The sequence below is a fragment of the Apteryx rowi genome, unplaced genomic scaffold, assembly GCF_003343035.1.
Source record: "Apteryx rowi isolate R43461 unplaced genomic scaffold, aptRow1 scaffold_193, whole genome shotgun sequence".
Lineage (NCBI taxonomy): Eukaryota > Metazoa > Chordata > Aves > Apterygiformes > Apterygidae > Apteryx > Apteryx rowi.
In genome coordinates this window covers 60895-83805 of record NW_020448230.1, presented here as the reverse complement: position 1 = coordinate 83805, position 22911 = coordinate 60895, and the positions used below count along the sequence as shown (strand labels likewise).

Here is a 22911-nt window from a genome sequence, read left to right as displayed (position 1 = left end):
CCTTTACTGAGTGAAAATCTCAGGAAGAATATACTGTTCTAAGCTTATGTACTGAGATATTCATGATCTGTGATTTCTTAAAATTGATAACAATATGTAGATGTTAACTTAGGATAGCAGAGTCTTTCAGTGGAGCCAAAAAAACTTGCTGTTGTAAAACATGGAGTAGGAGATGTGGTTTGATCTGAAATATATTTTTTCACCAATCTAGTGTTCTGTTTGTAGTACTGTTCATATTAAACAAAAGTCTCACTCCTGATTCTGTAAAGGACTTCTAGTCCACCTAGACATTGCATTTAATGTAGTGTATCTTTAAGAAGATAYCATCTAGCTACAGGAAGAGGCTTTATGCAGGAATAAAAAAGAACATAGGATTCTATTCAGAATGGCTTAGTTTATAATAAATTTTATTTTTCACAAATGTATGCTGCTCTGGTTGTAGGAAATGATGACAATAATCTCAACTCCATTTTTTATGAGCATTTGACAAGATCTCTGCAGGAGTCTCTTTGTGGAGATTTGATACTGGGCCGCTGGGGAAACTACAACACAGGAGACTGTTTTATTCTGACATCGGATTATTTAAATGCCTTTGTGCACTTGATCGAAATTGGAAATGGCCTTGTCACCTTTCAGCTCAGAGGGCTGGAATTTCGAGGTAAGGATCTACATCCCTGATGATTTAAACAACAAAAAGCAACCACAAACTGTCTGGCTTCCTTAACTTATCGCAACTCTATAGTGGGGCATAGAGTTTAAGGACCTCTTTCTCTCTCTTTCTTTATAGGTATCTGTTTGTCTAAAGGCTCTGTATTTCTTTGTATCAGTATTTGAATGACAGTGCTGTGAAACCCAAACGTTTAGAAATTAGGAGTCATGTTCTGCAGTATCTAAGACTTCCAGAAAGAAAGCATATTGAGTTCTTTTCTTGGTTTACAGGTCTTTTAGATTACGCTTGGTCATGTTTTCAGATATTTTTTCCTTCAATAACGTGAAGACTGAAGTTCCTCTGAAAATTGTTCAACCTTCAAAAACTTGCGTTTGAAGAAGCACCAAATGTCATGAGACAGCCCACTGAAAATGTTGTGGGTTGGATGATGCAAGATGCTAGTGGTGAGCTGGTCTCCCTCACAGTAGAAAAGGAACACTTCAAAAGACCTGAGACATGTTTAAGTGCAGACACTAGGCTACAACTAGAGAATAGCTTATGTCTTGCATTGATGTTGAAACTGGCTAGAAAGCAGCACCCTGCTTCACTTAATATAAGGAGAGGAGAAGCAAGTGGAGACCTGTTTCCTGAATGAGGGCTTCATATTTATTTTATTTAGGAAGTGCTGACTCCTAGTAGAAAAGACCTATTCAATGTGTTCCTCTGACAGGACCCTCCTCTTTAGGGAAAGATGCTTGCATCCCCTTCCTACGTGTTGTGGCATTTGTGAGGCCAGTTGCTCATAGTATCTCACTCCTGTCCTTTCACCTGTTGTTGTAAGGTAGGGAGAAAAATGGAAGTAAAACCACAGAGCTTTATAAATAGCTTTTAAATTCTCTTTGTGCTAACATACTGGCTAGCTGTGATTGTTGCTTGGGTTTGTAGCCTTTCAAAGATACCACTTTGCAATTGCAAATGGTTGGTGGAACTTTGAAATCCTAGAACAGCTTCCCAGGCTGGAGAGCTGAGCATCTAATGGACAGCAAGCATAGCAATGTATAATCGAGGCAACTTTTCAGCCAGGCTGAGTATGAGAAAATAGGAGACAGGCCAGCTCTCTGAATGCACTTAAGTGTGGGAAGTTTTGACTCGGAAAAAACATGTGTGGCCTCAAGTCTTGACTCTGTGACAGACTTCCTGTAGGTTCACAAGGAGGTCTTTAGAAGATCTTTAAAATCAGCAGTGGCTGAGCCCTGCAGCCTCTTGTGTGTCTCATGAATTGCCATTTGGAGCCAGCTAAGTTCTGAACACAAGTATCCCTTTCCCCATTTTCTGTCATCCCTCGGGAAGAGGTTGGCAGTCTGCTGAAGTCACACTCTTACCTGGGAGTTCAGAAGTTCTGGATCCACATAATTAACAAAGCAGCAGCAACCAGGAAAGCACAGACATATTACTGGAGGAGGAGGAGGGGAATGGGAAAAGTGGGAATGGGAATCCCGCCTAGATTATCTCATCTTCAGCACTTCTAACCCTCAGAGTATCACATTTTGGGGGAGACTCCCCAGTACTAGAAGGGAAAAGGATGGAAAGGGGAAGAAATGGCTTCCCCCTGCTCTTCTTTCTGTTCCCAGTGAATGATGCTATTCTAGGAATGGGACAGAATGTATAATTAGTTTACATCCTCATGGACATGATGTGTACATGAAGGATTCTCCAACTTTCAGAGTGTTGTCTCCAGGTAGAGATGTGTTGGGAAGATAAACTAGGAGTGTGTGAATATTTGGATTACATTCTTTGACCTGGAACAGAAAAGCCATATAGGATTGAATAGCACAACATACTCGAAGAAAGAACAGCTCTAACATGTAGCATTTGACATGACGTGTGTGAGTAAACCCCACTACACCATGCAGAATGAGTACCAGAGAAACTGCAGAAATTGCAAGCCTGTTTAAGGACAGAGTAGGCAGAGTAGGAGGAACAGAGGAGCTAAGAGAGGAACCAGACACAAGCAAGATAAGATGAAGTCTTTCTGACATGGACTATGACAAAAGTGTCATGGACTGCAGACAGGGGGGCTGGGACAGGAAGTTAGACCAGGCTGCCCCAGTGCGGCACAAAGAACCGTCTCTGACTGCCAACTAAGCAGGTTCTTCCCCGTTTCAGGTCTTGCAGATGGTCCATGTGGGATCACAGTTGCATATAGTAGGGTTTCTTCTGCAGAAGTGGGAATGGTGTGTACAAAAACTGAACTGGAAGAACACCTTGTAGTTTATAAAGTCAAGTGGTAGTTGTTAATAAGCACTAGATTTTAAATTTCACATGAAATCTCATTTCCTCTGATTTGCATATCTGTCCTACTTTCCTATTTTTAGTTGTCTGGTCATATACTGCTTTTTTACCTGGGACCCTGATTTAATTCATTGCACAGAATGGTTTCCCACAAGCAAAAAAAAAAAAAGGTAGAGGAGGAACTTGAAAACTGTGATTTCTGAGCTTTGGCTGCTTGACTTCTACTTTAATTTCAAAAATGCAATTTTAATTGAGGGCCCTAAAAAATCTGCAGTTCTTTAAATAGGAAGTCTACATTTGCTTGGGAAATGAGTGAATCATGACAGTGTTCTCTGTATCTGTTTATGAGTAAACCAGAAGCAATATTTGCATTGTGAAGCTCTGGATTTGGCTGTGAATATTTGTGACTGTTGTAGCTGAAAAGCTGGGCTGGTAATTCTGCCACAACACTGCCCAAAGAAAAGGTCATAGGCTTCTGAATTTAAGTTTACTAGGGGGAGGAGATATTGCTTCCCCTATTTGCAGTCTAGCCTAATTAACAGTTGGCATTATAAATGACTTTGATCCAGATTCCTTTCTAACTGTAGTTAATAGATGCACTCGGCCCAGCTTTTAACTGAAAAAGATCTTTGCAGTCAGAGAAAGAATACATCGAGCAAACTGGAAGAAGTTGGTCAGCAAAGCTGGGATTCCTCTAATCTCATTTTAGTCCTGTTCAAATTAAGCATCATGTCTGAATGAGCTCTTCACTCTCCATTTCTATGAACAGAGAAGGGACATGCCTCCACTGTGTCATTCATCCTGTGTGCAAAGCAGGGGAGAGGCTCAGCACCTGCTGATGCTGTCTCCCCGCCACTGGCAGCAAGAAGAGCACAGAGTGATGAGCTCCAGCTAGATGATAACTTTGAGGTAGCTGCATACTGGTGTGGGGGAATCAAGCCCTTCAGGAGCTTAACTATACTGTCTGTGTTAGGCCACAGTGGTAAACTGTATGCCAGAAGAAATACGTACTGTATCATTTAATTTGAAGAGAAGAGATAGGGGAAAACCCACAATCAGGGAAAGAGCAGAAAGAATGTCAAAATATGTAGGTCCTGTGAGTTTCCTGTTGAACAAGGAAGACTTTAAATATTTTCGTGTTTAGTCTGTGCCCCAACAAAATGTCTTTTGGAGAATATCCAGTTAGACATAACGTGTGCGGAAATCATTTATGGATGGTGATACTGATATCTTGAGGTGCAGTTTTCTAACTCACTCCTGATGTTCTTCAATAATATAATTAGAGTCTAAAACTCTGCTGTGATTTTTGTTACTGAATGTTGCACGTGCAATATTCATGCTTCACTTGGAACTTCATTAGATGAATCAAGGAGAGGAGCACAGAGCAGACACAGATGCAATTGTACATAGTGGAAGGCAGCTGTGATGGGACTGCCCATGGGGCTTTCTCTGTGTTAGCTAGTTTATTTCCCATGCAGAATACCAGTTTGAGGTATAAACTCCAGGAGCAGTAATGATGTCTAAGAAATAAGAATAATTACTCATTTCTGCAGTGTATGTGTACATTGTATAGTTTTATTACAGCAGAGAGTACATTACCATTGTAAGGAATGTTTATTGGCGTTTGATTTTTGTGTCTGAAGACTCTGTAGCACTAGCAAGAATCATTCTTTTTTTAAAGAGTGGTTGCAACTTTCCCTTTTTACTTCTAACAATCACTTCATGCTGTTGGAAAATAAAAGTGCCCGTCTTCATGTCGTTTCTGAGACCACAGTTGAATATGTTCTGTGTATGCACCAAACTGTCAAAAAGGTATTGACAAATTAAAAGGAGTTCAGAGAAAAGCGGCCATTTTTTAACACATCTCTTTTGAGAGAAGGTTAAAAGAACTGAATGTACATTGTTTGAGTGGGAAAGAACAAAGGTTGAGAGACCTGATGCTCAAAAAAATTAGAGAAGCATGAACAGAAAGGTTGCATAGGGATTTTTTTGACTGAATCATGATGATTTAATTGGAAAGAATGGCATAAAACAGGGAAGAGGATACTTCAGTTTGAATGTGGGAGATCTGTAATGGTGAAATCTTTTAGGTGTATAGTAATGTTCCGGAATTTCAAATACTTAGAATATTTTCGTTTCTCTAACACAGGTTAGAATAAATATTTGTTGTCTTTTTCCCCCTTTCCTCCCTTACGCAATTTTATATGTATATATGGGTGTACTGTAGAAGACTTCTGAAAGGAAGGAACATGTTAGATGCACAGCAGCCTTTTTATTGAGAAAAGGCCTATGTCAAAAGCCATGTTGCATTTTACATTGCATCTCAGGAGAAGTGACATGTGAGGTTCTCATGGATTTGTTAGCTAAAAGTTTAACAACCAAGGTCCTTAGAGAATGTTTTCTTTCACATTGGGTTCCATAATGTGTTTCTGCAGACAAAAAAGAGAAAGGATTTTTGAGAAGAGATGATGTCTGTTGTAAAACCAATTGACCTAGTTAGAAAAAACAGAATATTCTTCAGGCATGAAAGCACCCAAAGCAGACAAACACCAAACCACAGTTCTGTAACTAGTAGCTGTGACATTTGAGGAATCGGTATTGGTTTGAGGTATTTTTTCAAGTCCTGCGATTTTTCTTTGAGACAACTTGAGACTATCATAGCCTATAAATTACTTTTCTTAATCCCAATTCCACAAGGAAAAGAGCAGGAAGGATCCCAAACAATAGTTGTTTTCCAGAATGTGTCCAATTCTGAACTCATCAGCTTCCATTTGGGAGCTCAGTTCACTCCTCTCTCTCTCTTTTTTTTTTTTTTTTTTTGAAGTATTGTTTTCCTTTGGCTTTTGAACTATATACAATGCTTGTTTCGGGAGAGGATGGCCTTTCAGTCTCTGTAATTATGCTCTTTGCACTTCCTCTGGTTGATAACTTGCTGCCTGTTAGTCGCTATCCTGAGCAGAAAAGGAACAGGTGATCTGAGGAGGAGCCTTATCTGTCTGAATTTGGGAATACTCAGATTTGCAGCAGAACTTGGTGGAGCTGAGTCAGATATTTTCAAAGTATAACACATTTATTTATAAAATATTCATGTTTACCAAACAAATGGTGAACAAGCAGGCATTTTTGAGGAGCCCCTTGTGAAGAGACTTGTACATAACCTATAAAAGGAGGTATCTTGTGCTCCACTCCCTCTTCACAGCTCCAAGTCTCCACATGCAGCCCCATCTCACAGACTTATACCTACTTAAACCACCTAGTCTAAAGCTGATTGTTTGGGTCGCATAGTTTAGAGCTTGAAATGCCCAATGTGGGAGAGTGATTTATGATCTTCTTAACGTGTGCATGTGTGATTAGTGCATGATATACTGTGAGCCCTTTCTAAGTACATATACACCCTAGGTGCTTATATGTCAGCAGTCTTAGTGGTCAAACTATCACTACCTTCAGCTGTAATAATTTATCTCCATTCTGTCTGTGTTGTTAAGCTCAAGTATTTTATGAAAATTAAAACTGCTCTGGAAGTATGTTGTTGTGTCACAGAATTTTATGTCTGGCCCTTGAACTGAACAATGTTTTTCCTGCCACTCACTGAGTTTGCAAAATTCAATTCAAAAGTATGCTTTGGTTTCAGCCATTAATTTTAGAAGGCTGGGTGGTCATTAAGTTAGGTGTATTTTATGTGTCCTCTTGAAGTGAGATTACGGTCTTCAGTTTCAATTTTCTGATTTCCATTTAAGTCAGATCCTTCTGGCAGAGTACAACTGAGTCCTCAAATCCTGATGTGTCAGGAAAATAGAAAGAGTGCTGAGCTCTCACACTGATTTTCTCCTGAGCTTCCATAGAGTGACCTTGCTTTGTTGAGCTGGCACAAGTTTTGCATTGATACGTTTTTGACAACCATCCAGTGTCAGATATCTTACAAATGAATCGGTCTCATCTGTACTAGCAAGGGTCACAGTGAATGACTAATGCTGAATGAAGTGGGAGAGCTTATTTTCTTTCTACTGCAGAAAGAAATGTAAAAAGAATGTTTTTCTTCAGATTTTAAAATCACTAATTACCAGTGAAAACATCTTCCTGCTTTTTAATATTTAATGGCACTATACTTAATTATATTGCATTACTGAAGTGCACGTTCTGCTCCACTGCTCTTTGGTTTTTATGAATAATTCTCTTAGAATTGCTTAAACTTGATAATTTCTGGAGAAGCAATATAAAAATTGACATTTTAATCATCAGCTTACAACATATATACAAGTATAGGGTTACCATTCTGTAAAAAATACGCACAGATGCTTAACTTCATTCACTATGACTTGTCCCTTTTGGCTTAATTCATAAAACTGAGCAAATGTTTTTAGTCCTCGTGGTATCACTGTCTAGAGTGACAGACCAAAAAGAGGATCGATGAAGGAATTCGTAAGATGAAATTTCTGAATAACATGAAAAGTTATGACATTCAAGTCCAACCATTGCATTATGGCCTGAAGTAAGGTTCAGTCAAAGATGGGAGAAAATTACTGGCACTCTTTCTAGAACTGAATGCAAGAAATGGGAGGGAACTAACATGTACTTGAGCATCAAACCTGCATTTTGTCTTTGCAGACTTGAATCCTCTTATTAGATGTCATTTGGAAATATTAATCAGCAGATGAGATAGGACTGAGGGTACGAAATAGGGATTTAGTATTTTGTCAGAACACTGGCCACTGCTCAGATCATTGCTGCCTTGAAACTAAGCAGAGACACCCCAGAGGATCTGCAAGCAGCCAAGACACCAAATCCCCAAGGTGATAGTACTCGACTCCATCAAATGGCTTTTGTTAAGCAGACACATGTTTGCCAGATGTTGACAGAGCACAGACCTGATTTCATTCCTTGGAATAAATGTGCAAAATGACCACATGAGCTCCTTGGTTTGTTCCCAGAGCTTTTGTAATAATCTGGTCCCGCTTAGAATGTCTCTAACTCCCCAAGTTCAATATTGATGGTGTCAACTGTAGTATAATTTTAGCCTTAATTGGGAGAAATGTTTACCTGTTGAATTAGGTGAGAATGCAAATAATTGTTCTGGCTTCATCACCTGTTTGTTATGCATGTTATGCACAGCTTTCTTGGATCTCTTCCCAAGGATCTCTTGAATTCACTTATTACTTGCCTTGCTAGCCTCTTTAGGGGCTAATACATGTCTTAAGAAAAATAATAATTACACACATTCTTCAGAATAATACAGATATTAAGTAATGTAGATAATACAGAGAGTGCACAGAAACCTGATCAGTATTTCATAGCAAAGAAATGTGATATGTTGATACAAAATTAAAAATAAATGTAAGAATAAGGATATGTAAACTGAGCAAACCCCATCTTTAATTCTATTAGTTGTAAGGGCATAAGTGACAGCTGTTTATTAGACTTGTGTTTTTCATCAAAAGGGGCAATGTTCCACTTACAAATGTTTGGCAATGCTAAATTTAGCACCTGGAAAGAAGATTTATCTTCTCTTAATTTCAGTTTAATACTGTGAGATCTTTAACCTTTCAGAAAATAAGCATAACAGCAATAGTAATAGCACCAGCATGCAGCTGTTATTTTACTCTTTTCAATATCCAGCTGTATATAAGCTATGTACAAAGGAATATGCCTTTCCCTACTTCACTTTGAGTACAATGTCTTTTGACTTGACTTCAGAAAAGCATCCAGAGCAGTTGCTGCTTTTTTGCTGTTGAGCAGCAAGTGTTAATTCATGTAGAAATCTGTGAAATATGAAGCAGAAGCAGTCCAGTTCACGTTCAGTCCTAGTGGATATGTCAGCTTGATAGGTCATGTCTTGTATTTTGTGGAGTCTTCAAAGGAAATGTGTTTATTTTTAGGTTACTTGAAAACATGTAATAATTTGTTATATTGTGTTCCCCTGCTGTCCGAGAAGGAATAGATATCAGTCTGTGAACAACACTGGATACACAGGGTAAACAGAAAACTGAACAGGGAACAGTGGAAGTAATTGATCTTTTCCTCCCACCTCTCAGGGCTACAATCCTATATTTTTCTCAAACATTTCCTTCAGATTTTTTTATTCTTCTTCCTTTTATGTGTTTTCTTCCTGGATACATTTTAGAAGTGTATGGAGAAGGAAGAGAAGTTCATAGCCAGTAGTTTAAAATATTTTGTTGTATTTTGGAAGGCTTTTCTTAATGTGGGAAGGGGAATACTCTGGGTGCTACTTCCATCAGTAAGAACGAAGGGTCCTCAGTTTGTCATTACAGTGCTGTTAAGTTGACCATACAGTTGTGATTGACTGGGATAGTCAATCTAGGACACAGAGACTGTCCTGACGCTCCAAAGAAAGGCCTTCCAGATGCTCTCTTGTTCCAGCTTCTCTTTTGGGATGCTGGCAAATTTCGGGGGAATGGACCTGCCGTTATTTTCTTTCCCAGTCTACTGTTTGGATGACAAACATAGCCAAATTCTTCTCTCATTTGCGCTGACACAAATAAACAGGTCTGTTGGTCCTGGCAGGGGTTTTTATAGATGTTGATTACTATAATGTATGTAAGGTATAGCAATCAAATTCTCAGAGAGGAACTCAAAGGTGTTTTAAACCATGTGGTGTTCTTGCTATTTTTTTGACWGTGAAAACACAGAATGTGCTCTTAAGCGTATTTCCTGATAGGTAAAATTCATACTCCATGTCACACTTTCCCCCCAAATGACAGGCAAGTGGTACTGGGAATGCAAACACAATTCAGTTTGAGAGTAAGCCACTGGCGAGGGTAGTGTTGCTGTTGAGGGACGTAAAAGAAGCAGATGAGAGGCTGCTGGTAAATATTGCAGCTTTGCTTTCAGATCAGCACTGACCCACTGCAAGCATCGGCTAATGCCAGCTAAGGCTTTAGCTGGGCATGTCCCCTACTCGCCAGAAACGGCAGTGTTGTGTCTGGCAGCTTCCTCTCTTGTTGAGACCATTTGGAAACCGACTGAGCCAGCTCTTTCATGGGGTGAGACTTACCCATTGGCGGAAGGCCCATACAAGACATATGTGCAGCTTACCTCATAGTAAATAGCCTTGAAAGAAGGTTTTTGCAGAACTTCAGTGGAGAATAAGTTTTGCAACAGTCCATGGAGAGCAAATTTTAAAAAGATCTATGCATCAAGCACATGCAGTCTGTGTGCTGTGAGAACTGTGTGGGGAACATATGGGTGTCCACCTCTGGTCGTGATTTGTAGGGCCCTAAATGGTTTTGACACCACATTCATAGATTTCAAATCCAGAAAGGCTTTGGTTGATTATCTAGTGTGCATAGTACATGCCAGAAATGCAGTCTGCACAGCAGAAATATTATATATGCCTCATAAGTTCTTTTCAAGTTAACATTTCTTTTTCAGAAAGATTTACTCTRTTTTGATCTAGAGCCCATGTAACAGGCTGATTAGAAAGCTGTTCTATCCTCTTGATGCTGGCAATGACCACTTATTGCTCTTCATTGGAAATGTTTGATCTGGAGTAGCTTTAATTCCACTGGGGAAGAGAAGAACCAGTTAGATGTTATTTTTGGAACGTGCTTTCTAAGACCCCTTGCTGAAACCCAGATTTTGTAAGTGCTCTGACACGCTGTAAATTCTTTGTTTGCATCCTGTATGTTATTTGAAGAAGCAGACTGAGATTTGGAGCAATTTGCTTAATATGCCTGACGGAGAGAAAATTTTTAGTGTTGCTTCCTGGTGAGTCTTTATTAAGGTAGAGGCTGTGGTCTGTAGTGTAGCTCAGCTCAGAAAAGGATGCGTAGAACATGAGAGTGGGCCCTTTTGGCTTTTATAGATGATAGTAAATAAATAATGTACAGCTCTTTATTTGCTGCTGCACATGGATCAGTTGGCACATCTAATTTGTTGCTGTAGCTCTTTTTATTAGATTTTTGCTAAGTGGCTGGAGCCTTCAATCATTCTTTTTTAGCTTGGAAGAAGTCCTTTGTTTCCTCCTCCCCCAGTAACCGCCAGCATGCTCTCTTTTTCTTTCTGCCAAGGGACGTATTGCCAGCAGAGAGAAGTGGAAGCTATAACAGAAGGAGATGAAGACAATGAAGGCTGCTGCTGTTGTAAGCCTGGACACTTGCCTCACTTGTTATCATGTAATGCAGCCTTTAACCTCCGATGGCTGACATGGGAAATAACACGAACCCAGTACATCCTGGAAGGATATAGCATCATTGATAACAACGCTGCAACAATGCTGCAAGTGTTTGATCTGCGGAGAATACTTATCAGATACTATGTAAAGGTAAACTCTTTGGTAAAGTGGAATTTACTCCTTGGCAGATTTGTCAAAAAGAAAGAATGCTGGCTTTCTATTAGAAGTAGTGTTTTAAATAGCTGGCTTTACGTTCATTCATTTGCACTGTAGGCAGTCAGACTGACTTGAAATTAGAAAGGGATAATTAACTCATATCTCCATTTGCTCTATTTGATTCTGACCAGTCATACCTCCAGTTACTATAGAAAATCACAGATTTGCTTAAGTAGACRTCCAGAAGTTGAGTTAACATCCTGTATCGATAAAGTCCTAAGAAGCATTCTTACAAAGCAAAGCTTCGCTAACAGTTTGTTGTTTTCTTCCTGACTTGGTTTTAATGCTGTTTTGTCTGGCAAACAAAAAGATCAACAAGCATAAAGATCTTGGGGAAGTCTCTGAAGAGCTGTTTCTCAAATGTACTTTTTTAATCATTCAACCCCCCTTCTTACTTGCTCTTTTAGATATATACCATGACACATTTTAAGTCATTTTATTTCATTGATTAAGCAGCAATTCATTTTCATCACTTCTGTAGTTGCGGTATGATTGAGATCAAAGTGACCACACAGATACTCATTTGTCAAAATAATCGAACCTTACAAGGTAGCAAGACATCTTCATCCTCTGCTTAAACCCATTCCAGTCCAGCAAATGAAGAAATTGCTGTTCTTTATTGTCTTCTACTGAAGCAACAAAACCTAAATGCCATAATTTATGCCGTTGCTACTACCTTTAAGCCAATCAGCAAAGCTCCGACCATCTCTGAGTGATGCAATTCCTTCCTACTTATATCTATGCAATCGTCAAATCCTGTCAGCCTTACAGAGAGATCCGTTGTAAAGAAATGAATCACCTTTTACTGCAAATGAACAAATGCAGTAAAAACAAGATCATTGTTTCACAAAGGTGTTTTGATCATTCAGTCAGTTACTTCTGTAAAATGGAAATTGGGATTTCTTAAATAATTTTACATACAGTGAGGCCTTGTAACCAGCCTGGTTTGTTTAATTAATTAGAAACAAAACTGCCTGTGAGCATGCTTCTTTCATTTTAAAAGTGGGCTTTGTTTGTATAAATTAAATGGTTTTTAAACAACATAATATACATGGAAAAAGACCTTGTTTAAGCTGAAATGAGTATGTTCTCACGATTACTTTATTACTTTACTTTAAAATGAAACCTGAACATGAACTGGTGCAATTTTATGTATGACTCAACTTTTGATGGTAAATGAGACTGAAGACAAACCCAGCCTAAGACGAGGGAAGAGAGAGTGCATTCAGGAGATTCCTCCTTTAGAATGACATTCCCCAAAGGAAAATAAATGGAGATTTTTTTTCCTCCTTCTCTTCAAGTTATTGGTTTCTTCCCTGAACAGGAGCTTTGATAAGATTTGGTGAAGTTCTTAGTGCAGCCTAGGAAGGTGAGAAGATTGCATTACATATCAGATGAGCTTTCATCCTGTTAACTTAGTACTGCTAGAACTTCTCTCCGGATAAACAATATCAGAAACAGAGGTGAGAACTTACTCCTTCCCCAGCTCATTCCCATTAGAGAACCCGAAGCTGCAAAGACCCTGGGCAATTTCACTGTGAAGATTTTAAAGCCCTGACACTTTCCTTTTAATGGAGCAGGAAGGTATTGTAGAAAGAACTCTAGTTAATGCAGTATTCAGGTCACATAAATCACAAACTCAGAAAACACTTAGACTTTAAGTTTCAACAGCAACTGCACTTCCATTACACTGAGTGTTTGGAGTGCTTCTGGTTTATTCTTTATAGCTTACCATATTGTAAATATTTACCATATCATTTCTGAGTTGTCATATAGCTGAGAATATACTTGTGCACAGAACATATTCGGGAAGAGTTAGTAAAACCAGAATGTAATGAGGTATTGGAAATTTTAGCTATTTCTGTGTCTGATTACAAGTCTGATTTTTTTTTTTCCCTGCAGAATCTGCTTCTATGTAAACACAGGTGAGAATAATACAAAAAGCAAACTATATTTTGAAGATCAACCAAGAGAATGTATGCTTTGTTTCAGTTCTTCTATGCTTCATGAATAATTATCATATTTGTCTTTTAAACAATGAGTTGCACTGAACCTCTTGTGCTTAATATATTTATTTCATTTGTAGTTCATTGACAGCCTAGAAAGACCTTTATTTCTTCTTACAAAAGGATTTTTATTCTTCTCAAATAAAGTGGGTCAGCTCCCGTAGCCCTTCTGCATATATTTTGAAATCATTTCCTGCCCAACTACTGTGAAATTTTTCCCTCATGCCTCCTCCATCTCTTCTCAATATATTCTTATTTMAACGTCTTTTAGTATTCGAGAAGTCTACATTTGCTGAGTGTTATGTTTCCAGCTCCTATTGTTTCTGCCTGAATCTTTTAAAAAGAGTGCATTGTTCTCCACATGCCAAAAAATTAAGGGTCCATCCCCAGTCTGTCTCTGTCTGCCTTGTCTTTTTCCTCTGGAGCTTAGTTTTCCTCTTGCTCGTGTATTTTTGTATAATTTAAAGGATAAACTGTGGATGTCATCCGGGATTTTAAAAAGGGCTGATAGTGCTTCTGTCCTTTTTAATCCATCAGATTTTCATTTTATACATTTATTTGCTTAATAATATTTCCATTGCATGGGTAAAGTAGAACCACATCATCTTCAATCATGTTCACTGGCCCCTCATTTGCTTTGGAATCCAGTTCTAAATTAATATTCTTTAATAAAACATCATAATTATGAAACATTATAATGGGACTTCCCACCTGCTGCCACTTTCCTTTGCAACACTGGAACATCTCCTTAAGTTTCATTCTCTTTTGAAAATACACTTTAAATTTAGTGCTTATAGCTATTCTGATTATTATTTTTATGGTTCCAGACCAGTTGGTTAGAAGAGCTTGAGCTCAGAAACCCAGGCACAGATATGAGTCTTGCCATTTTCTAGTGTTTCTGTATTTGATAAAAGTGCTCCTGCTGAGTGCTCATCCTCCTTTCGTGCTTTGAAAATAAAGTCAGTTGCATCAGTTATCAGCTTCCTAACCTTAAATATAATAGATACTCCATTCTTCTTCTTTACTGGCCTCATCAATGAATAACATCAAAAATATCATCAAAAATAGTGGTGCTACTAAATGCAGAGAGAAAACAGCAATTAAAACAGAGTTTTTCAGAGTTATCTTGTACTCACTGGTCGCTTCCCCCCTTAATAGTTAAATCATAATGAAAACGTTTCTGTTAAAGATTTGGGAAGGCTTTACGCCCAGAAAACAGGAAGACTGCATAGAAAAAAATATCCTTTTTTGACTGTGTGACCATTGACTGTTTTTTCAAAACATGCCTGAACTTTTATCAGCATCACCTTTGTGGGTAGACTCTAGAACTCCAGTTATATTCCCCAGTTAACGCATCTAAGTGCTGGAACACTATGTTCTTATCATTGTCTAGTGGTTTGTATTTTCTTACAGGGCAGCAATGTTTTTAAAAGTAAGACTTTCTTCTCTTTCTGTTTTCTGATATTTAGACATTAGTTATTTCTGTCATTCTAACTGAACAATCATATGAACCAATGATGCCAAGCAGCAAAAAATAGGAAAAATATGTACCGTTATGGGTAGTTAATATTGTCTTATTTGACATGTTCTCTTCTATGTAAAATATTTCTGTTTTAATCAGAGTACAGTGGCTAACACATGCACATTTTGTCAACAGAGTATAATATACTTTACAGCAAGTTCTCCCAAAATCCTTCACTGGATCAAAGATGAATCCATCCAAAAGATACTGCAGCCTTATGCAAAATGGCATTATATTGAACGTGACCTCACAATGTTTAATATTAACATAGATGAAGATTATGTTCCATGTCTCCAAGGAATAACAAGAGCTAGTTTCTGCACTGTTTATCTGGACTGGATTCAATACTGTGCTGCAAAAAGGGCGGAGGTAAGCTTTTGTTTTCTTATTAGTAGTGTTTTAATTCCCGGGATAGAAGTTAAATGGTGCATGGTTACACTTTTGGTTGCTCTGAATTAATACAAGAAATTTATTTTATTTAAGCTGTGAAATGTAACACAATAGGAAAGAGTGTGTTTTGTAGATGGAAAAAAAATTATAGAGACTATTGTTGCACAAAAAATGAGTTTTAATAAGGATTACTCTTTGGATACAGCGCCAATCCGTTATTGCGCCCGCCCTCCAGCACCATTAATTTCATCATCTCTAGAAAGCACAGATATAACAAGTGTTGGCAGAAGTGCTGCTGGAGCAGATTGTGTTTGGGGAACGTCACCAGAGCAATTGTTCCTTTAGCGTTTGCCAACATTTGAGTACATCTGCCAAACATTCGCCATCGTTTGTGTACCTTTTCCAAACACTTGCCAATGCGTGGGTATAGTCTTCAACTGTAAGGGAAGTACATAACAAACTACCTGTTAGCATAGGTCACCTCTGAAAGCTCATAATTCAAATGTGGACTGTGCCACAAAACTGTGTGAAATTACCTTGCAGCTCTAGAAGGCCAAGGGCAAGTTTACAGCTACACATTCTTAGTGGTTTGAACCACTAAGATTACTGATGGTCAGGGATCATTCAATGGAAATGCACTCCTGTATTTCCATGGGATACTCTGAACAGCACAGGGGGAGAATACAGTTGCAAACAAGCATATTTCTTTGTTTTAATTCTCTCATTATTGCTGACAACTGAAAGAAATGACGAGTGTATCTTTCCTGGCTACTGTACGTGTTACTTGTGCATTTTTCATTCTGGATCACTGACTAAACATCCCATTTCCTGCCACTGGCCTTATTTGGAGTAACGTCACTGAATCTTAATGTTTCTTTTCCATTCTCGTTCCTTCTAATGTCTGTAAAACTGAATACCATTCCACCAGTTCCACTGCATATCACAACTTTGATTTTGTTTTCACTGAATAGTCTCCAGCCTTCATCACCATCTCTTCCTGCTGGGAATGTTTCATCTCTGTTCTTGCTCATCTCCATGTCTCAGCTCCCAAGTTCTGACACACAAAGAATTTCACGTTGCAAGGAAAATTACTGTTAAATGACACTTTTTCACTTGTTATGTGGCTGAGACTTTCAAATAGAATAATAGATTTAGGGAAGTCCAGAAGACTTGAAACTCATCAGAATTAAACTTGAAAGGACAAACCAATGCGTGCACTAGTGCATATGTGTGGGCACACACATATTTATATATATTTTTACATTATTTTCTTTTACCTCTATTTTTGTAATTCATTAAAAATGTAGATATTAAGTTCATGTAGGAGATGAGATGTAAAAAAGCTTCACAGTACACATAGCCCTGGAAATCAGTATATTTTATAGAAGCAGCTAAAATATCCATTATAATTGGCTTTAGTTTTAGAATCAAAGAGATCACCCATTGCATAGACTGAAATGATAATCTGCACACTCCTAAAGATTCACATTCATGGGGAGTTGTTTCAGTTTTTTCTCCTGCCTGACAGCAAGTTTTCTTGCAAAAATTTCAGTAAGAAATGGCACTCCTGAGCTGGTAAAGGTAAATGAAATGTTTTGACTGTTAAAAAGTGAGATCAGTGTCATCAGTGGTATCTAATTTAAGTATATATTGTTATTCACTAAAATTCAGTTCCCCCGAAGTTTTCTAAATAGACTGTTATTCTGAAATCTGTCTGTGGGGTTCGTATACCCCGTGTCTCATGAAAAGGGGTTCGGCTGCTTCTCTTTGCATTGCCTCTCAGCAATAAAGATTCTGCTCTGTTTTAGAGAGTCATATGTGGAAAACAAAAAAAAAACCAACAACCCCCCCACTCCCTTTAGATCTCCCCACCTCAGATTGAAATGTTCTATTTCTAGCCAGTGGGCAAAACAAGCTTGCATTTTGCAGAAAGCCTATGATTGTGGTGATCTTCTTGTTCTGTTTAATTGCAAAGAATGTTTATCTAGGTAGGGCCAGCTACACACAAATTTTACAAATGTTACCATTTACACATCTATTATAGTACTGCAATGCTTTTAAAGATGGTATTTGCATCTAGAATAACATGCTATACTTAAAATTTTGTAGCACCTGGACAGTGATGAGGATTCTCCCCTAGTAACGCTTTCCTTTGCCTTGTGTATCCTGGGTCGAAGAGCTTTGGGAACTGCAGCTCACAATATGGCCATCAGGTAATTCTAGGAATCCTTTTCCTCATCGTAAAAGATCTGTTTGTCAACTTTCACTTACTGTGGAATCTCAGCAGAACATTAGATCAAGGTGAAGTCTGTTTCCTCCATAAAATAATTTGTTCTCTGCCATTCCTGGTCATCTTCTGATTTGCATAGTAATTCGCATGGTAATTTCCATAATAACTAATACCAGACTTTATTTCATGTGGCAAAACAGAATCTTGCTCTGGAAAAAATGTATACATGTGGTTATTGCTTCTTTCAATCTAGTCTGGGCTGGGTACTGAAATGCTGATGTCCTCTAGGAGGAAAAGAAAATGCTAAGTAATCTGACAGCTGGTTAACTAAATAATAATAAATCCATACGTGGCCTGTATTACGCAGGGCTATATTCCATGTTCATTGTGGCACTTCATTCTGATGACCCAGGAAGGGAGAACCTTGCATCTCTTGAGACTGCAGTTTTGTCTGTTCTCTATCATCTTACTCATTCCTAGAAAATCTAGTTAGTTAAAATATCCTTGATTAAGTTTATTTCTGTATATGTTCTTCATCTGCCATTTTCATGAGGGGTTCTGATTTGTCTGGGTTTTATAAAGTACCTTTTAAGCTGTTCTAAGTGTTCAGCCTGAGCAATTAGAATTATTTTATAGATAAGGCATTTTATAAATAAAATAATTTTTACTTTAACAAAGTCTAACTTCTCACCTAATTTTAGATTTGTTTTAGAGGTATTTGAACTCCCTGTGTTCACAGGAGTTTAATAACAGAAGAAAAATTTATTAAATATGTCATCTCTAAATGACACTGCTGTTTTGGTACAAAACTATGAGTAAAGCTAGCTAGGTAGCCCGCTATCAACATGCTCCTTAGAGAGGATTTGTCTTATGATTAACAAAGAAAGACAGCATGAATGACTTTGAATGCATTTTTTTATTATAAGATAAATCAGTCCTTTAAATATTCATTCTAGCTCTGTTAGCTCTTATTTGAGAGGTTTGTAATGTCAGTTTTTATATCTTCTTCTTTGAGTCAATCACTTGAAATGTTCATGGCCTGCATGGCTTATTTCTGAGAACTGCTTCTCTCCTCTTTCTTCAGTGGTTTTCTCCATCTCTCCTCTATTAGTTTTTGCATGTTCCCATTCTGTGTTAGTTTTATTCTGGGTTGAGTTTCCTCTCCCTTAATTTCTATGCTATGCTATGCTATAAACATGTGTCATGTTTAGTAAGTGATCAATATTTCTAAAATTGCCCTATTTTTTGATGAACCAAATTTTAGAGTTTGGGGACATAATAGAAAAGTTGATGTGCATTTATCATTTTTTTCAGAGAAAAGATTAAAGTGATTTTGATCTGTGTCTGCAGCAGATCTGTGACAGTGATGTTAGAAGCAGAGCTAAAAATATCACAAAAGCTTTCTAAAACTGTCATCATGCTGCATGTACTTTCCACAGGGTCGTAAAACCTTCATTATGATGCTTTGGCACTAGTACAGGTACAATAACAATGTCACCTATTTTTATTGGCTGACATGGTTAGTAGCTAGTGCAAAGACATAATATTAYCAGAGACTTTCCAAAGCTTAACGTGGAAAGTATGACTGGTTAAGGATAATTATTTGCAAAGTCCTTTGTAAAGATTTTAATAATGATTGCAGGAGTCAGCTAAACCATGTCTTTTTTACACCTAAAAAATTACCAGTGAATCAGATGACTTTCTTTCTTTTGGTGAGTGGACACGCCGTACTTAAAATACTTTTACTGAGGAGAAAAGGTCTGTAGAAGGGAAAAAAATGGGGCAGTCATATGTATCGCACAGCTCTATCCCTGTTTTTCTGAGTCTGTTATATATAATCCTATATCTTTAATTAAGTTCTGGCTTTCTTTTTATTAAGAAAGTGCTCTAGGGCACTATTGAATCATAGTATATGAAAATGTACATTACGACACAAAAGGAATTGTATGGCAGCTTCTGTCAGTACCTTTTTCAGTGCTATCTCACAAAAGCTTTCCCTAGGAAAGTTTCACTGTGAAAACCTGTGAAACTCATCCACCTGATTGTTACCTTTAATAATTTCAACTCTTGGAAAGGTTTAAAAGCAGAAAAAAATAACAGGAATCTGAGTAGCACAATTCAAGGTATGGACTGGCCCAGCTACAAAACGTGAATTTAGTTCGGTGAAATATGTTTAGCTTTTGTCTTAAAGATTTTATTTGATATTGAGCATAGAGATAACTTGAAAACACAACATCAAAATAAAGAATGTCTGGCTATTATGTAGTCACTGACAAAAACAGTTTAGTAGAAATTAGTACCTAAGGAACAAAGTGGGTACATTTCCCTCCTGACATGAAGCCCATTATCAGCAAAACCCCCTCAAATTCATTCACTTCAGCCCAAAGAGCAGTTCTTGCCATACTTCTTGTTTACTGCTTCACACAGGTCACCACAAGTTATTTAAACACAAAGAAACAGTAAGTGAGCAAGCCTCGGATAGGACTGCGGTAGCACAGCACGCAAAGAGGAAGGAGACTTTTTCCAACACCTGAAACAATGTTGAGGCCAGAAGGGGATGTTCACAAGGACTGACTTCAGGCGCTGAAGGCCTCCCTCCCCTCTCTATTTGGTGGAGAGAAAGTAGCTTCTGCAGAGAGTAATTTAGACCATTATTGCTGGTCCTCACCCCCACCTCTCAGCTTGTTGCAGATCTGTATTCAGTCAAATTGGGAGAGAAGTACTTGGATCCCCAGAAGCTGGAGGAATCTGCTATATCATTGCCTAGGTGATGCTTCACAGGCTTTTCCCATGAAGAGGTGTCATGGTGTTTTGGGGACCTTTCCGGGCTTCGTGGTTGTTGAAAACRGTTTGTTTTCTGCACAGCTGATGTTTGAACAGGCTGTGCCATGATCACCTGTGCGCGTCATGGGGATGTACTGCTCACGTGACTGTTGCATTGGCTCACTTCATAAGGTGTCAGGGCTCCTAACCCATGTTCTGTCCCACTCAAATGCTAGACTACAAAAGACTTAGATTACTTTGTTTGGCATTGAGAAATGACCTTGAAGTTCATCTTGGGACTTTCTATAAATTCTGACTGTGATTCTTGCCTTCACAAATTTGTGAAAAATTTGAGACGTAATGGGCAAGTAGGTGGCGTAGTTTTATCCTCCTCACACTTATTTCTAGAAAATGTTTCAGATATGCCCAATGTGAGTAAAGTAGCCAAGAATTTGTGCTCTCTGGTCCGTGCTTTGTTCTCTGGGGTAACTGTGCAGGTAGTAGGAAACTTCCTCTGGACTAAGTCTAGTCCTCACTGTGTCTTGAGGAGTGACAGTCATCCAACTGCTTCACAAAAATAGTAATGCAAAAGTATCATTGCATTGAGCTGTGCACTACAGAATTGAGATTGAAGTTTACATTGTGTATGTAAACTATCAATTTGCACTCATTTACACATGATTTTGTCTAATCAATTAATCAGTAAATGTCACTGTGTAAACCAAGATTTTAAATGCTCTTATATAAAGTATGTAAATAATTATTCAGTGTACCTGTTCATGTAAATGTCAGTACAAACCCAACATTAACACTAGATTACACAATAAATGCATTCATTAAGGCAGAACATTGCTATGCAAATCACATGCGCTTTTAAACTGTCATTAGGAAGCATCATGTACAAAATGCAATTTGAAGAATGACATGACATTACCATTCATTTATTCAAATGTGAGTGATATGTTTCAGTATGCATTTGTAAAAACTGGTTAATAATCCTATTCAGCGACAAGATCTGCTAATAAATAAATATTTAATATACATTTCAAATTTGGAAAAATATAAAAACAAAGCATCTCCAAGTGTCATGCACTGGAGCACAGCAGAGGTTCGGAAAGCCAAGCCGAGTTGTTCTTGAAGCCAAGATTTAGAAACAAACAGCGACATCTTCTACATTGGAGAAAACGAGAAAGCAGATACCTCTGGTGTTAACCAGCTTGCATTCCTGGGTCCCCTCAGTTCCCTCTGGACTGTATTACTCAGCATGGACAGAGGGTCACTTTAAAAAGAGAATTTCTCTGCCTGGAGGAGTCCCTGCTGGTGGCAAAGCCGGTGGCCACAGCTGGCCTAACGTGCCTCCTCCCTGCCTGCCAGGTGTCCCGCGCTTCACTGCCCAGCATCCAGGGGAAGAGTGGGGGCACCGCAGGAGGCTCCCCAATGCCTTTGCTGCTGCTGTGCCGCTGGCGAGGGTTAGAGCAGACAGGGCAGCGTTAGGTGGGCTGGAGCTGAGCAGAGCAGAACCAGGGGAGAAAAGTTTGACCCTTCTCTCACAAACACTATCATCTAAAATATCCAATTTAAAGGGACTGCAACTGAAGATATTTCTTTGAGGTGAGCTGAGACATACAGATCATTATCAGCTGACAGGCATGCATGTCTCTTTATTACTTAAATAAATCTACAGTTAATATTAGGATAGGTCTATAAACTGCACAGATACTGAGGATGGGTTTTAGTGTGGAAAATACACACAGATATATTTACCAGCTCATTAATCTTCATCAGTCTGTGCTGTTTTCAGATTTGCCTCAGATGCTTTTACTTTCAGTTTTTCAAACAATGTAAGGTGTGAAATAAGAGGGAGTATTTACTTTAGCTTTATTGCCCTCCCCCTGGTATTTGTGGTGCGACTTAATCCCCTCCTTTCTGCTCATTTGAGGGGCAGAAGGTTCTGTGTATCTACTAATACTGTTCTAAAATAGCTCGCAGTTGTGATAGAAGGTTTTTAAGGTTCTTAGTTCAGAGGCTTAGAAATGTTTCCAGTAGTTCCTAGTAGTTATGTCTCTTCCTGATTAATGTAATTTCTTTGGTATCTGTGTTTACCTTAATTAGTTTTAAAAATAATTGGAACGAGCCTGTAACTACAGCAGATTTCTAATAGAGGTATGTTAAAACTGGGCAAAGAAAGTAGCAACAACCTTGAGTCAGCCCAGAGATCAAAGCATATGACTTATAGCTTCCTTGTAATCTCATTTGAGTCTTCAGCAGAGAACATAATGAGAACAATACCAACAGCTGCATTTTATGTGGATTAGGGTTGCATGTTACAGAAGAGTTGAGATAGTGTCACATTATAGGTAGGATGTACCCAAAAGCCTCATTATGACTGGCAGAATAAAAAATTTACATTGTTTCGTGAATACTACAATCTCCTCCAGATCTCTCTGGTGGAAAATACAATATATAAAATAATTGACTCTCAGCCTCCCACCATTTCTGCAAACACTGCTTTGCTCCTTCTAGCACTCACATTTGTTCTTGAAAATGATGGTTAGGGAACTTATTATGCAGAGGGATGAGAGATTGATGGGTCTTTCCAAACTAAGCACAGCGACAGCTATAAGCGCTTCCCTCCACTCCTTCTGTTGATGCTTACCTGCGGTTTGCTTTGGCTGTCCCAGCCCTGGCCTTGCTTTCAGCAGATACTGCTGTTCA

At 38.4% G+C, this 22911-nt stretch overlaps 1 protein-coding gene across 1 annotated transcript in view; it reads left to right on the top strand.

Annotated features, from left to right (window-relative positions):
* Window positions 1-22911, top strand: part of PCNX2 (pecanex 2) — a 166362-nt gene that overhangs the window by 128060 nt on the left and 15391 nt on the right. Inside the window, exons 27-30 of the mRNA XM_026062780.1 lie at window positions 443-658; window positions 10966-11219; window positions 14949-15182; window positions 17313-17416. Coding sequence (XP_025918565.1) covers window positions 443-658; window positions 10966-11219; window positions 14949-15182; window positions 17313-17416 — 808 coding nt within the window. The remainder of the gene's footprint in view (window positions 1-442; window positions 659-10965; window positions 11220-14948; window positions 15183-17312; window positions 17417-22911) is intronic.